This window comes from Pseudorasbora parva, chromosome 3, assembly GCF_024679245.1.
Source record: "Pseudorasbora parva isolate DD20220531a chromosome 3, ASM2467924v1, whole genome shotgun sequence".
In the NCBI taxonomy this organism is placed as follows: domain Eukaryota; kingdom Metazoa; phylum Chordata; class Actinopteri; order Cypriniformes; family Gobionidae; genus Pseudorasbora; species Pseudorasbora parva.
Window position 1 is genome coordinate 64,627,378 of NC_090174.1, and position 16,586 is coordinate 64,643,963.

Below are 16,586 nucleotides of genomic sequence, written 5' to 3' on the forward strand. Positions count from 1 at the left end.
TGACTCATAACCGTTTGAATCTTTATTTGAGGATTGAAAACAAACTCAGAAAAGAAGCCAATGCTGAATAAAGTCGTAGTTTTTGTTATTTTTGCACCCAAATGTATTTTGGATGCTTCAAGAGATTCTAATTAACCCACTGATGTCACAAATGGACAATGTTTTTATTCCCTTTCTGGACATGGACAGTATAGTGTGCATACACTTGCATACGCTCTCGGACTAAATATAAAAATATCTTAAACTGTGTGTGAAGATGAACGGAGGTCTGACGGGTGTGAAGCGACATTAGGGAGAGGAGTTAATGACAGAAGTTTCATTTTTGGGTGAATTAACCCTTTAATGTGATGAAGAGATGAGGATACTTTAGTGCACAAACAGACACACACAAATAAGGCTTCCGGGTTCTGCATCAGAATGCCGGCTCGCCATTGGCCGATGCTGATCATGTGACGCATGCTGTGATGATGGTGAGCTGTCTATGGAGGGGTCAGAGATATCTTCATTAGTGTTCTGAAGATCAATAAAGTTCTTACGGGTTTGGAACGACATGAGTGAGAGAAATGCTTTGATATTGGCGATGGAAAGCAAGACATAACACTGATGAAGAACAGATGTTTGTGCAGCGTTCACACATGCGTTTGCTGAGACACATGCATCTGCAAAGCCAGGTCAGGGATCTTTATATTTCATGTTTTATTTTCATATTGCACTGCTGCACTGGGAAAACAATTCTCACAGTTTGTTCACACAAAAACAAACAGGATGTGTCCACTAGAGGGTGACACGGGAGTGGATTTTCAAACCTCTCCCATCACAATCCCACTGAAAAAAATCCCGTCCCGTCCCAATCCCAGAAGAATGGCTCCCGTTCCCTCCCACTCCCGTGTTGTTTTTTTGGCCAGAATCTGTCAGTTAAAGTGAAACATTCAGTACTGACCACAGCATGCCCATGCCCAGTTCAATAAAACCCAAAATGTTGTTTTTGTTTAAGATGACTTTCAGTTCAATATAATAATGAAGCACACATATTAAATTCCACGTAAATCATCTATGCAAATACAGGCACACACACACACACACACACACACACACACACACACACACACACACACACACACACACACACACACACACACACACACACACACACACACACACACACACACAGTAAATGGGTGAGCACACCTGAGGTATCATTTTCCAGCAGTAGTTATTGCAGTGTAGCTTTCATGTCTGACTCCATTTTGATGATGATTTTTACAGCTAAAAAAGTGCTCGGGGAACTGATAGGAACGCCCACCTGGAGGGCAAAACAAGGCTCTCCTCCACTGACCACCAGTCATTTTTACCAGGTTTATAGTCAGTATTAATGCAGTTAGACAGTGATATTAAAATACCAGATTCAATATACACCTTATTAATGTTGCACACTTTGTACAGGAAAGCAGATGAACACAGAATATTAGTGCAACACGAGGGTTCTCGCTAGGTGTTTCCCCATCGAAACCCATTATAAAGAAAGCGTTGCGTTCATATTCCGGGTTTCATCTACTCGCCTTTATATAGTATGCATCATCAAAAAGGTGTAAACTGAATCTGATCTTTCAGTATCACTGTTTTAGTACATTACGGCATTTTAATAGTTTAAAAGAAGTCATCAGTTCACCTTCTGTCTGCTTGATCAGCTCTATAACTGTTTTACTGCGTAATTAATCTGTTTAAAATCAAGTGGTGTAACAACTCGATTTAAAGTAAAACCCATATCAACAAATCCTAGATTAACGTTAAATTTAGCCACTCAGCCTAGAGTGTTTTTCACGTTAAGCATTTTAAAAATGTCCCGTTGTTTTTAGTGATTTGAAATACTGCAGCAGGTGCTGTATAAGCATCATAAAGGGCCCAAAACGTGTATCTAGTTCACATATTTTAGGTTTAAGATGGACATTTGACAGGTTTGTGCTGCAGTTCGATGGAGTTCTATGGCGGTTTTGCCCTCCAAGGCTCCACGGCAGTCACGTGACTGAAAACTATGGATAGATATCATAGTACTACGATTCCCTGTTCCGCCCACTCCAGATTAAAAAAAATCTGCTCCCATCCCAATCATGTGATTAATAGTGATTTTGTTTCCCATCCCGTGGGACTCCCGAAAAAATGTCAGCCTCTAGTGTCCACCAAAGTGCCCAACCCTGGGCTCCTTAGAGGCCAGAGATGTGGTTACGGTCCGTTAGGAGCATCCAAAGGCCCGTTAGGAGCATCCGAAGGCTGGCTGTAGTTCTCCGGATCAATGTAGCCGTCCTCTATGAAGCCATCATCGTCCTCAAACGGGTCCTGGTCCAGCTCCTGAGCGCTCGTCTCCGTCTGCTCCGTGTCCAGGCTGAAGTTGGAGAAGCGGCCAGTGTTGAAGACGCTCGGCTCCACATCCTCACGCAGCCTCTGGTGCCGATAATTGAACAGAAGTTTGTACCAAGAGGGAGATTTGACCGCACACACGATGAGCATGGAGGTGCTGAGAGTCAGAGCCACGACACCCAGAAGGAACTTCCAGCTGTGGCTTCCTGCCGGCGTCCCTCCGTCCCCCCCGGCGAGCCCTGAGGAGACACATGTTGGCATCATCAGCCCTGTGTATTTCAGACTGTTATCTGGGAAGGGTTTTTCTCTTTAGGAACCTTGTTTGTGTCCAGTAAGAGAATACTGTAAGAGTGGCGGCTTTGTCTACAAACCCCGATTCCAAAAAAAGTTGTACGATGTAATGTAATATTGGGACAATGTGGAAGTTTTCAATTTTAAGATTTTACTCATAATACAACATAGATGTCATATCAACTTTTTAAACTATGTTAAGGGAAAAATAAGTTGATTTTACATTTCATGTCATCAACACATCTCAAAATAGTTGGGACAAGGCCATGTTTACCCCTGTTACCCCTTTTCCACCAAGGCAGTGCTGGTGCTAGTTCCGAGCCGGAGCCTAGTTTCAAATCGGTTCTCTGTGTTTCCACAGCCAAAGCACCAGCTCCGAGCCAGGAAAAGTGGTTCTTAAGTAGCACCAAAACATTGCTGAGCTAGAAGTAAGATCCGGTTACGTCAGGCGCTGTGGGCGGGGTCAGCAAGATGAACACAAACTTGGACTCTGGTATGACGTTAGACCCGGCTCTGCTGTGGCTCTTAGCATGTGGAAAAGCAAACGGTTCTTAGAAGGCTCTCAAGTCAAACCAACTTAGAACTGACACTATCACTGGCTCCGAACTAGCACCCGGTTCATTCTGGTGGAAAAGGGGTGTGTGTGGCATCCCCTCTTCTTTTTATATCAGTCTGCAAACGTCTGGGACTGAGGAGACAAGTTGCTCAAGTTTAGGAATAGGAATGTTGTCCCATTCTTGTCTAATACAGGCTTCTAGTTGCTCAGCTGTCTCAGGTCTTCTTTATCGCATCTTCCTCTTTATGATGCTCCAAATGTTTTCTATGTGGTTCATGCCACACACACTCATGCAACCCCATACAATCAGAGATGCAGCTTCTGAACTGAGCGCTGAGAACAGATTTAGTCCGGGTGACATGGCGTCCCAGTTTTCCAAAAAGAACTTCAAATGTTGATTCGTCTGACCCCAGAACAGTTTTCCACTTTGCCACAGTCCATTTTAAATGAGCCTTGGCCCAGAGGAGACGCCTGCGCTTCTGGATCATGTTTAGATATGGCTTCTTCTTTGACCTGTAGAGTTTTAGCCGGCGACGGCGAATGGCGCGGTGGATTGTGTTCGCCGCAGCATTGGGGGAATTGGTGATCCTCTGCCCATCTTGTCTTCTGAGAGACACTGCCGCTCTGAGAGGCTCTTTTATACCCAATCATGTTGCCATTAGGCCTAATAAGCTGCAGATTGGTCCTCCAGCTGTTCCTTATATGAACATTCAACTTTTCTGGCCTCTTATTGCTCCCTGTCCCAACTTCTCTGGAATGTGTAGCTCTCATGAAATCCAAAATGAGCCGATATTTGGCATGACATTTCAAAATGTCTCACTTTCAGCATTTGATATGTTATCTATATTCTACTGTGAATACAATATAAGTTTATGTTATTTGTAAATGATTGCATTCCTTTTTTATTCACAATTTGCACAGTGTCCCAACTTTTTTGAAATCGCTGTTTGTAATTGTGTTAATCTAGATGTTTCTCATTACCTTTGCTGGAGCTGCTGTTGCTGGGCTCGGGGGTTGCTGCTAATATAGTCTCGACTGTTGTGGATTGATTTAAGCAGAAAGGGTTTCCATCAAGGACAGCTGTTTTCTCGGAGCTGTAACACATCACTTCACTGCCTGCAAACAAACACAACATTTTCACAACATCAAACATCATTGCCTCCTACTTCTTATGTAAATCTCGTGAATCCAAAACTCCTCGGAAAAAAAAAGTGCTTCTCAACATAAACCCATAAAAGTGATGCAAGCATTGGGGATCATTTATATGCACGCCCCCAACATTTGCATCTGTCCAAACATGTTCATTGTCAGGCGGAAATGACGGAGCGAATCATCAAAACAAGCTGCTCACGGACACAGGTCATGTTCAGGCTGTGCAGGAGACGAGAGTACCCTTCCCACAGATAAAACATGCCAACAGTAATGCTTGATGTTTATAATCCGATACCACAACAATTTAATTCAAGATCGTTCGTTTGTTCGGCCCATCTCAAGCAAGCTTCGCTCCGCGTCTTAAACTGAAGAAAGTGGCGACTGTATTCCTGCAAGCAGTAAGTAGTGATTTTATCCACTTATTGACTAATTAAACAATTTCTGATTAAATTGAAAGTTTCTTAGAGCGACAGCATTGTCTAGATAACGCGAGATGCTTACAGTAACAATACTGCCCTACAAAACAAAAAGGCAGTAACTGCATTTTTGGTCAAAAATGAGTTATTATCATTTTCATGACATTCAAGGCATCCTTTGTTATGTGACAAAAAATATTATCTCAAATGTGTGTCGTTTTGGTGAAAAATGGTAGTCGTTTGTACAGTAACTGCAAAAAGGCCTAGTGAAACAAAGCATGAGTACAGTAACATCCATTACTGTATTCTTGTTTTGTTTTACCCAACAAAAAATAACCGTGTTGCTACGCAGCGCAGTTACTGTTTCCATGGTGAACACACACAGCTGATTTAGCGGCATCCTCACGAGACGGTTTTAACATTTGCGATTTCACCCTTCTAACTTCCCACAAATTTTGTTTGAGATGGCACAAAGCAGGGGAAAGAAGATGGTCGAACTGGCGTTGAAAAGAAAATACCCGGAGAATGGTAAGTAACAGTGACAGATTAAACATTTAGAGGCTAGGCTATCACAATATAAACACCTGTCAGCCGCCAGGGCGGGACTTCCTCTCAGAGGTCCATTCAGAAAGCATTATGCTAATTAACAGGCGATGTTTCAAATAGCTTTGCTTACCTCCCCCTGATCCTCCCTGCTCCTAGCTGTAACTTTATCCTCTGTAACTTCACATCATCGCCGATGCCATGTCATCATTTTGTTGTTCATGACACAAAGTTATAATCCAATCAGCGGTGGAAAAATATTCAATAACTAGAAAAGCACTCGGAGAGCATAATAACCGCGGTCAATGTAGCATTACAAATTCCAAATGTCCCGTGTTCCGGATCACCACCAAAATGTAGTCATCTGTTCCTTGTCCTAATACCCATGTTGTCCGAAAATGTCATCCAAATCCGTACAGTACTTTTCGAATTATCTTACTAACGAACAGACAGAGAAACGGCAACAGGTGTCTGTTCAACTTAAAACGCACTCTCTTCGCGTCCGCTGTTTGAAGACTATGTCCGCTGTTTAAAGACTATGTCCGCTGTTTAAAGAAATTAGTGAGTTGTGAGCAAAACTGACACCTTTCTCTTTACTGTAAGCATCATGCTTTCAACAAAAACAAACTTCTGCAGAGCGAGTCGGCAGTTATTTACGACCCCCCTTAGCGCTCAGGCTCAACACATTGGTTCCTGTTCCTAAGCATTTATTTATTGCACGGTTTGTTCTTCTAAATATAAAATTATATATTTAATTTGGATTCCCCTTAATTATATTAACCTATGAAAATGTTTCCCTCTGCATTACTGCAAGCTTCTGTTTTATCCTATTATTGTAGGATAATACAACTTACAACCTAATGTAACTTATAAAGCCAGGCTGCGTTTTTTGTATGTTGGCTTTTCTTTCTTCATTTTCATTAAGGGTTAAAAATTATTAATTTATTATTGTGTTAGTCATTATTTAGGCATTTATTAATTAATTAAACTTTATTAAAATTATTCCCTGTACAATTAAATATTATGATATACAGACATCGATATATAGCCTACATATGTTGATCAGAGTGAAGATGTTGTCCTGTAGGTCCATATAATAATAATTAATAATAAATACTAATAATACTAATAATAATAATAATAATAATTTGTTGCAGTAGCCTACACAGACAGACAGACAGACACAGACAGATGTGGATTTACATTCATGCCACTAATTTTCTCTCTTTTTCATTTAAGATACACATGTAGGTATTCCATCAAAGAGGCAGCAAGTCCTGCCCCCCGCTGAAACAATGGAGTGGACCATCCTGGACACTTTCCTGGATACCACCAGCGTGGACAGCTTATATGATGACATTACAGACCTAGATTATGTCCCAACCCCTACGATGGCACAGACTGAAGTGGAACTTGGAGACCCAGGAGAACAAGTGCAAGAGCCCCAGCCAGAGCCCCAGCCAGAGCCCCAGCCAGAGCCACAGCCAGGGCCACAGCCTGATGTTGAATCACGTCGACCACCAATGAGAGAGCCATGTGGTGCCAAATGTCGAAGAAGGTGTACAGACCATATTTCAGAGGAAAGACGGAGGGAGATATGGAGTCAGTACTGGGAGATGACCTACACAGAAAGACGATCATGGATGTTTTACTCAGTTACCCCAATGCCAACCAAAAGAATAACAACCGGCCCAGAAAGTCGCCGTGGCCGCTCATTTATCTACCGCCTGCAAAACCAGAAAGGAGAGCCAAGACAGGTCTGCAAAATGTTTTTCCTGTCATCATTGGGCTACCACCCTAAAAATGACAGTCTCGTTATTTCCATGATGGGGAAGTCGAACACCAGGCCACTGGTTCCATCCAAGGACCAGAGAGGAAGGCAGGCTGCAGTCAACAAGATAGACGTGAAGACCCTTGATGACCACATTGAGTCCTTCCATCCTTGTGTGAGCCATTACAGACGGGAGCATGCCCCAAATCGACGGTACCTGCCAAGTGACATCACAATTAAGATGATGCATTCAGACTACCTGGATAAAGGAAACGCCTGCTCCTATGAAGCATACAGGAAGATGGTAAAAGACAAAAAAATCAGCTTTGCCAAACTTGGGGAGGAGCAATGTGAGGACTGTTTGGAACATGCAGAACATGTGAACTGCCACACAGGGGAGACTGAAAGCTCAGATTGCCCAGAGTGCCTAAGGTGGAACAAACATAAGCAGTCTGCCCTAGAGAGCCGCCAAAGCTACCAGGCAGATGCAGAGAGGGACTGGCCGGACATGACATCAGTTCGGAGTGTGGACCTCCAGAAGGTGATAATGCTGCCACGGATGCCAGGAGTCAAGTCAGCAGTATTTACTCGTCGCATCGTGGCATACCACGAAACATTTGCCTCAGTGGGGAAAAAAACAAACAAAAAAAACACCATCTCTGTATTGTGGCACGAGGGAATGGCTGGGCGAAGTGCCGCGGAAATTACATCAGCATATACAACTGCATTGGAGAAGGAGCGGGATGTACGCCACACCATATTCTGGGTGGACAACTGCAGTGCACAGAATAAGAACTGGTGCCTTCTATCCTCACTTGTCACTCTTGTGAACAGTGACACCATTTCACAGGAGGACATCACACTAAAGTTTTTTGAGAGGGGACACACGTTCATGAGCGCAGACAGTTTCCACCATGGTGTCGAGCAGCAAATGAGGAGCCGTCCAGGTGGTGTGGTCTACGACTTTGAGGACTTTGTGAGTGTTGTGGCAAGCTCCAACTCCAGGAAGGTGGATGTTATCAAATTGGAGAATGCCAATGTGCTAGATTGGAGGGATGGCCACTCCACCGTCAAGGTCAAGAAAGCGCAAGCACCAAAGCTTGGGGAGATGGCGGAGATACAGGTGCGGCGTGGCTCCAAGAGCCTCTTTTACAAGCTGTCCCATACGGAGAATGAATTTATGGAATTGGACTTCCTCATGAAGAAATTCTCGCTGAAGGTGCCCACTCTTTTGCGACCACAGAATAGAGGGGTTGAGGAGGTCAAGAAGAGAGACATCCTCTGTAATCTTTGTCACCTCATGCCACCAAACAGGAGGGTGTTCTGGTATTCCCTGCCTGTGAGCAATGTTTTGGAGGATGAGGAGTAATAACCATATGAAATGTGGTGTTCATCAATTATTTGTATTATTATTATCATCATTATTTATTTATTTATTCATTCATTCATTCATTCATTTATTTATTTATTTATTTATTTATTTATTTATTTATTTATATATATATATACACACACACAATCTATTATTAAATGTATGTTTACTAATTTGAAATATCTGTCCCATGTATTCATTTCATTCAGTACTTTATGTTTATAAACCTACTGAAACAGATACTGCACCATATAAAATCATCAACTTGTTTATCTTAGTTATCATCATAAGAGTACAAAAAGCGTTAGAAACACTTAGGCAACATGATTTTGTTTTGCTCTGTTGAATTGGAGTTTAACTTGCCTATATTGCTCCAAAGAAAAGTTGTTTTGCAATGCTTTAACATGAATGTGATTTGTAGGTATAGCAGATACTACATTACAGATTGAGAAACACCCCCAGAGACACATTAATCTAATACTCACACATAATAATGTGGTCCTATTCAAAATAAATTGTCCCCATTTGGGCCTTGATACAGCTTAGCAATGTGAGACTTTAAGCAGCCGTTTCAGCACCAGAACAGCTTCCGGGTGGAAAATATTGACCTAAAATGGTCAAATTAATTTGGGTTTGGTATATCCATGTTCAGAAAAACAAATGGTTCCAATTATTTCAAATACAGTAAAATACAGTAATATATCTAACACACCCAGAGCCCAAGTTGTGGCAAAATAGTTCTTGGAGAATCTGTAGTTACTGCCTTTTTCCTTGGCATGGTGCCACGTTTTTGGTAAGTAATACAAAGCAAGAATACAGTAACTGCAAAATAGGGGTAAAATACCAAATTAAAAATGAGGATTGATATGTACAAAAATAAAACTAATATAAAGTAACAAAAAAGCCACATGTCCAATAATCTACCTACAACTACTTAGGCTGGATGACAGGATAACTTTAAAGTCATTTTTCTCAGTTCTGCACTCTGCGTAGTTACTGCCTTTTTGCTTTGTAGGGCAGAATAGTAACAGTGATGCCAGTAACGCGTTAATCTAATCTGACTATTTTTTCCAGTAACGAGTAATCTAACGCGTTACTATTTCCAAACCAGTAATCAGATTAAAGTTACTTATCCAAGTCATTGTGAGTTACTATTTTAGTAAAAAATCTCTGGCTCCGACTCTGGCTGGAACCCATGTTTTTTTATTTTTTTTATTTGACATTGTTGCAGCCATTAAAATAGTTCAGTTTAGTTTTTAATGTCAGAGTAGTTATATTTCGTTTTGTTTCTTTATTAAGCTAATTTAGAAAAATATTTCAAGCAATTTTTTGTTTGTTAATAAATGCAGCTTACTTGTTTATTGGTGTTTTCAGATCGTCCGTGCGTGAGAGAGAGCTCCGTACATATGGTTGCCAGATTGGACATGTTTAGGTAAAAACCGGAGTGTATACGGGTTTCTTTTCAAAGAAAAGCTCTGTTTAGGGGATTTAATTACTGAAATATGGCAACCGCACAAACGTGAGCTCTCTCTCGCGCGCGGATGACCTTAAAACACCAATAAACAAGTAAGCTGTATTCTATCAATCTCCATTTGAGATGTTCTGCTTAAAGTGTCCTTCAGCTGGTCTGTGTTCTGTCAGGACTCACGAGCCGATTCGCTGAACTGCTGTGAGCTGCTGAAATAAGCCAATCAGAGCAGAGCTCAACATTAATATTCATGACTCTTCCAAATAAGGCAAAAACAGAGCATTACATCCTAGGGACAATTTATAGGGTTGTAAATGGACCTGTAAAACTGTATCTGGCCACACACCCTCTATGTAGATATCAGAGAACAATTTAACATATTGATTTAACTCATTCTAGGGCAGCTTTAACGATCTGAATGCAGGGGATCTTAGGGTGTGTCTGAATCTACTTCTGCTGGTTTAGGGGGGGGGGGGAGGGGGAGGGGGGGGGTTATTATATTTATAAAAGAAATATGGGCTGTACCGAGTCTTTCCGGAAAAAAACGAGCGGCTGGAGGCGTATCGTGTGGGCGGAGCTAAAGAATGACGAGCGTGCACAAAGTGGTGACGTCCTCAAGCGTGGAGGAACCCATCGCTATCGATCTCAGCTAATACTGATCCAGAATCAGATCCAGAGGCTGAAATAAACTGAACAGGAGAAGCAGCAGCAGCAGGACGTCCGTCTCTGTGGTATGGACTGTATTTAGTGGCCTGTCAACATTTGTGTGTGTTTACTCGCAGTGTATGAGGACATGATTCGGTTTATGGACTATTGTATGAGACTAAACCTTAGCAGTAGCAAGCAGAACGGTTTTGCCCGTCAGACTAGTGTAACGTTATACAGAGAACAGCAATGGAGTAACGTTAGTGCATTTGAATGACAAAGCACGCGATCGTGTCGTTTACTGATGTTTACTCACGCGACGATAGCCGACAGCACAGACATCTGAAGCAGTTTAACTCACCGGCTGCTTCCAAAGCAGGACCGAACCTTAATCGCTGGGACCGCTCCGGCAGAAACACACTTCTTTGGTATGATTTGGTGAAGTCCTGACAGCAGTGACCGTGGAGATCCACTTTGAGACGCGACTGAAGCGATGTTGTGAAGCTTCCCGTCATTTCTGCGTTCAAATCGGGTCAAATGCAGCGCTGCCTTCCCAGAATGCTGTGCTGAAGCGTTGAAGTCGCTCGACGTCACCCAGAGGAATAAAGTGGAGCGCGGCGCGGACTATAATGACAGAAGTGTTCACGGATCTGAAGCTGAGAGAGTGTTTACGGGCGTGCATTTCCTCTCTCGCTCTAGGCACGCGCGCACGCACCCTACCGGTGTCATGACAAATCCTGTCCCCCTGTGAAATCCTGTCCGCAAGGACCCCCAGAGCGATTCTATTGGCTGAAATAAATTTTATTAGGTAATCTGTTCAGAGCCTGATTACAATTCTTACACAATCGCGTTTTGATTTTTGCTGTTTAAATTGTGTTAAAATAGTCTTTAATGTCTTACAAAGCATATGTAGTATATAACTGAAGCTATAAGTGCTTATATAAGTATATAATTCAGAACATGTCTTTGCTCCCATTATAGCAATCAATTAAATATTTCAAATAAATGTTTTGCGTGTGTACTTAGTATGGCAATGAATTCATAGTTTATTAGTTTATTATTAGGTTATTTTTTAAACAATTGATTGTCCAGAACCATGTATAACAACTTTCTTTTGATCAGGCATTTAAAACCGCTACCAGCGGACACGATTTCATAGGGGGACAGGATTTGCCATGACACCGGGAGAAGAGCCCGTACGGCCCATACAAGGACCTTCCGCTCTATTAACGTCAAGCCGAGCCATACGCGAAAAAAACTCTCCGAAACTTGTGAGAAACCGGAAGGAGTATTTTTGACACAGAAATACTCTATCAAACGTCCAACATTAGTTTTTGAAACTTTGACTATGTTTAGGATGGGAATCCAAGTCTTTAACAGTGGAAAGCTCAGTGTGCATGAAACAGCATTTCACCGCCGCTTTAACGATGGGATAAGCAGTCTGTGCTCCATCTCATGGTCTAAAAGGGTCGTCCCTCATATCTTAATGAGTCATGGGTGTGTTTAACGAGCAATAAACCAATCAGAGTCTTATCTCCCTTTCCCTTTAAAAGCCAGTTGTGCTCGAGCCATGAGCAGATTCACTGTTTACATGAAGAGAGACTGTGTTTGAGTGTGTTTGAGTGTGTTTGAGTGTGTTTGAGTGAGTGTGTTTGAGTGTGTTTGAGTGTGAGTGAGTGTGAGTGAGTGAGTGTGAGTGAGTGTGAGTGAGTGTGAGTGAGTGTGAGTGAGTGTGTTTGAGTGTGTTTGAGTGTGAGTGAGCGAGTGAGCGAGTGTGCGAGTGTGTGAGAGAGTGTGTGTGTCTGAGTGCATGTTCTCCAGTTTCAGATGTGTGTGTATTCTCTGGCCTACTCACACAAACACACACACACATCTGAAACTGGAGAACATCTTGAGCTCTGCTTCTCACCTGTGGATACTCCAGACTCCTTCAGCTGTTTGATCAGACTCATGAGTGAGCAGGAGCAGTTCCACGGGTTTTCCTCCAACTCCAAACTCCTCAGTTTTGTCAGTGCTTTAAAGGTGTTTTTGTCAAGGGTTTGCAGTTGATTTCCTGTGAGTTTGAGCGTCTCGAGGTCTGCGAGGCTGTCGAAAGCTCCCGCTGGCAGTGCCTGTATGTGGTTATAAGAGAGGTCTAGCTCGCGAATCCTGGGATACTCCTGTAAGGTCTTTATATCCGAGGCAGACATGGCCACGGAGTTATGGCTCAGGATCAGCTGGGTGAGGTTTGCAGGTTTTCCTGCAGGAATGCTAGACAGAGACGCGTTGTTCATGTCCACCTGAACACAAAAGGTCAAGGCTGGTTAGAGTCACTGCAGATCTTCTCACTTCACTGTATTGTACGTGCAGTCTATAGCTCTGTTTCCACCAAAATTAGCCGGAACAATTTGTTAGAGGATCTTTTTTCGCAGGAATCTTTTTCCCCCAGACCTGCTGCTGTCTGCGTTTCCACCGCGGCCTAAAGTACCGTGAAGATTAGTCCGGTGACGTAGGACTGTACATGTCGACATTACAGTTCCCACTGGATTTTGTCCTCCGCAAATAAACCTGATAAAGCCTGAACCTTGTCGTCGATCAATCGGTCGTAATTTTTTAAACTTCACTGTTTAACCTCCATGGTTTCTCCAAAGGTTTATTTTAGCCCTGATGGAGTTTCGGTTCCTTTGGTCGCCTTTGGCTTGCTCAGTTGGGGACACTAACATTATGATCAGAGTTATTCAACTAAATACAAATAACATTATGTGTCTTATTTAATTCTATAAACTATAATACTGATCTGCCAACATTGTCTCTCTATGATAAATTAAAATAAGCTGATAACATCACTGTTTACTCCAGAACGACTGTACAGCCAAATCTAATTCTGCTGCAGTATTGTCCTGTTTAACACTGAAGCTGCTCTGACACAATCGGCGTTGGAGAAGCGCGATATATAAATAAAGCTGATTGATTGATTGTTGATTTAATACCAAACATCTCTTAGGCTGACTGCACATTGGCTGTGTGGCGTGTCCGTTTTTATTTCGGCTCCTTAACAGGTTAGAGTTTGCACGGTTCCAACACGCTTGCGTGCAGCGTGGAAAATAGGCGTTGTTTCTATTTCTAGCATGCACGAGTTTTCGGCGAATCGCACCGAAAACGCGCGCATGGTAGAAATAGAACCGACACCTATTTTTCACACAGCACGCAAGCGTGTTGGAAGCATTTTGAGGCAAAATATAGAATAGGAAAATATGTTTATATGTCATTTTGACACAAATACATAGAAATAAATTATTAAATAAATTATTATCGATTTTGAAATATTGCATTCTGTTGGATATTTTGCCGTCAATACTGCCGACGATGTCTTAGCTGTATCAGTAGACTATATATTTAAAGTTTAACATAGCAGCAGCACCGTGTCAGACACGTGTGCAAAGACATAAAACGCATATCAGCCAGTGTGTAGCCGCTTACTGCACAAACCGAGACAGACTTTTATGGTTGGAATACAATGCTGGGTGAGCTCAATCAATCAGGATGTTCAGTGCCTAAGTCCCACCCCCGAAAGTTACCGAACTTTGAAAAAGTATCACCTCGCGAGCAGGGCCATTTTAAGGAGGCCTTTAAAACTTTATTTTGACCCCGTTTCCTGCAGTCGAAACTACCACCCCAAAGTCCCTAGTTCCTGGGGAAAGTTCCTGCGGTGGAAACGCGGCTCAATTTGAGGTCAAATTGCGGCTCAAAATCAGGTCTTATTTGAGTCTTGTTGTTAGACAGTGACTCTGATATAGAACATGTTTACTCACCCGCTGTGCGATTCCTGAGCTCATCACCACCGCTGCCATCCACACCACATGCAGCCCTGTCCCAGCCATCATCTCTCTCTGGGATAACAGCCGCTCGTCCACCAAACAAACCCTAACACTGGCCATGAGAGAGAGAGAGAGATCTAGCTGAATAACCCAAACCTCACACTGAGGATCTTTGTGCAGATCTCAGCTCTGTCCCGTGTGTTCTGCCCTCAGAGAAACTCACACAGACTCCCAGTGTTCTCCAGCAGAGCCACGGCTGTTCTCTTGTGATGCATTGCATTGAATAATGACATTATTGTCTTCAGTACAGCATCTAATAGTTGATTTCAGCTCATATCATATTGATGAACTTTACACTGCTATGGAGCTAAACTGACTTGAGCTTGAGCTGAATAATGGCTTTGTTTAAAGCTGCAGCTGAATTAGATTTGTGCATTTATCACTGAAGTTGCTTTGTGAAGTTATAGAAATAAGGCCGTTCTCATCTTATGAACACAGGCTGGCTGTAAGGCTTCAAGTGCACTAAGTCTCAAGGTACTGTAAGTGGTTATTATACAAACCCGATTCCAAAAAATTTGGGACACTGTACAAATTGTGAATATAAACAAAAGGCAATGATGTGGAAGTTTCAAGTTTCAATTTTCTTTTATTCAGAATACAACATAGATGACATATCAAATGTTTAAACTTAGAAAATTTATAATTTTAATTGCGCCATGTTTCCCCCTGTGTGTCATCCCCTCTTCTTTTTATATCAGTCTGCAAACGTCTGGGGACTGAGGAGACGAGCTGCTCAAGTTTAGGAATAGGAATGTTGTCCCATTCTTGTCTAATACAGGCTTCTAGCTGCTCAACTGTCTCAGGTCTTCTTTATCGCATCTTCCTCTTTATGATGCGCCAAATGTTTTCTAATGGTGAAAGATCTGGACTGCAGGCTGATTTCAGTGCTGGATCCTTCTTCTGCGCAGCCATGATGTTGTAATTGATGCAGTGTGTGCTCTGGCATTGTCATGTTGGAGAATGCGAGGTCTTCCCTGAAAGAGACGCCGTCTGGATGGAGCAGATGTTGCTATAGAACTTGGATAGACCTTTCAGCACTGATGGCCTTTCCAGATGTGTAAGCTGCCCATGCCACACACACTCATGAACCCCAGACCATCAGAGATCAGCTTCTGGACTGAGCGCTGAGAACAGCTTGGGTTGTCCTTGTCCTCTTTAGTCCGGATGGCGTCCCAGTTTTCCAAAAAGAACTTCAAATTTTGATTCGTCTGACCCCAGAACAGTTTTCCACTTTGCCACAGTCCATTTTAAATGAGCCTTGGCCCAGAGGAGACGCCTGCGCTTCTGGATCATGTTTAGATACGGCTTCTTCTTTGACCTGTAGAGTTTTAGCCGGCGACGGCGAATGGCGCGGTGGATTGTGTTCACCAATGTTTTCTGGAAGTATTCCTGAGCCCATGTTGTGATGTCCATTACAGGAGCATTCCTGTGTGTGATGCAGTGCCGTCTAAGGCCTGAAGATCACGGGCATCCAGTTTGGTTTTGACCCTTGACCCTTATGCACAGAAATTGTTCCAGATTCTCTGAGTCTTTGGATGATATTATGCTCTGTAGATGCACCAGCAGCCATGTCACCCTGTAGCCCAAGACTGGTTTCCCACTGAAGCTAAGCAGGGCTGAGCCTGGTCAGTACCTGGATGGGAGACCAACTGGGAAAACCAGGTTGCTGCTGGTAGAGGTGTTAGTGAGGCCAGCAGGGGGCGCTCACCCTGTGGTCTGTGTGGGTCCTAACGCCCCAGTATAGTGATGGGGACACTATACTGTCAAAAGAGCACCGTCTTTCGGATGAGACGTTAAACCGAGGTCCTGACTCTCTGTGGTCATTAAAAATCCCATGGCACTTCTCGTAAAGAGTAGGGGTGTAACCCCGGTGACCTGGCCAGATTCCCTCGATTGGCCCTTACCAATCATGGCCTCCTTATAATCCCCATCCACTGAATTGGCTCTATCACCCTCTCTCCTCTCCACCTTTCGCTGGTGTGTGGTGAGCGCACTGGCGCCGTTGTACTGTGGCTGCTGTCACATCATCCAAGTGGATGCTGCACACTGGTGGTGGTTGAGGAGATACCCCTGACATGAGTGTGAAGCGCTTTGGGTGTACAGTTGTACATTTGAAAGCGCTATATAAATGACTCATTCATTCATTCATGATAACTCCTC

The 16,586-nt window shown here is 43.0% G+C and overlaps 3 protein-coding genes and 1 pseudogene across 5 annotated transcripts in view; 3 read left to right on the forward strand and 1 right to left on the reverse strand.

The window, feature by feature from the left end:
• ift74 (intraflagellar transport 74) overlaps nt 1–16,586 on the forward strand; it is a 72,525-nt gene that overhangs the window by 19,111 nt on the left and 36,828 nt on the right. The window lies entirely within an intron of this gene.
• LOC137071629 (leucine-rich repeat-containing protein 19-like) overlaps nt 352–16,586 on the reverse strand; it is a 17,381-nt gene continuing 1,146 nt past the window's right edge. The window contains exons 2-5 of the mRNA XM_067439808.1: nt 14,361–14,478; nt 12,479–12,848; nt 4,184–4,318; nt 352–2,594 (exon numbers count right to left, since the gene is read on the reverse strand). Coding sequence (XP_067295909.1) covers nt 2,221–2,594; nt 4,184–4,318; nt 12,479–12,848; nt 14,361–14,432 — 951 coding nt within the window. The 5' untranslated portion in view covers nt 14,433–14,478 and the 3' untranslated portion in view covers nt 352–2,220. The remainder of the gene's footprint in view (nt 2,595–4,183; nt 4,319–12,478; nt 12,849–14,360; nt 14,479–16,586) is intronic.
• LOC137071628 (uncharacterized) lies at nt 4,875–8,582 on the forward strand. Its single transcript, XM_067439807.1, has 2 exons — nt 4,875–5,298; nt 6,553–8,582. The coding sequence occupies exons 1-2, from the start codon at nt 5,235–5,237 to the stop codon at nt 8,451–8,453; spliced, it is 1,965 nt and encodes a 654-aa protein (XP_067295908.1). The 5' UTR covers nt 4,875–5,234; the 3' UTR covers nt 8,454–8,582.
• On the forward strand, nt 15,985–16,101 carry LOC137072199 (5S ribosomal RNA; annotated as a pseudogene).

Bases quoted from the DNA above. Each gene is read 5' to 3' on its own strand.
- LOC137071628 (XM_067439807.1), top strand. From the start codon at position 5,235: ATGGCACAAAGCAGGGGAAAGAAGATGGTCGAACTGGCGTTGAAAAGA. The intron at 5,299-6,552 runs GTAAGTAACAGT...TTTTCATTTAAG, and splicing joins AAGAAAATACCCGGAGAATG to ATACACATGTAGGTATTCCA.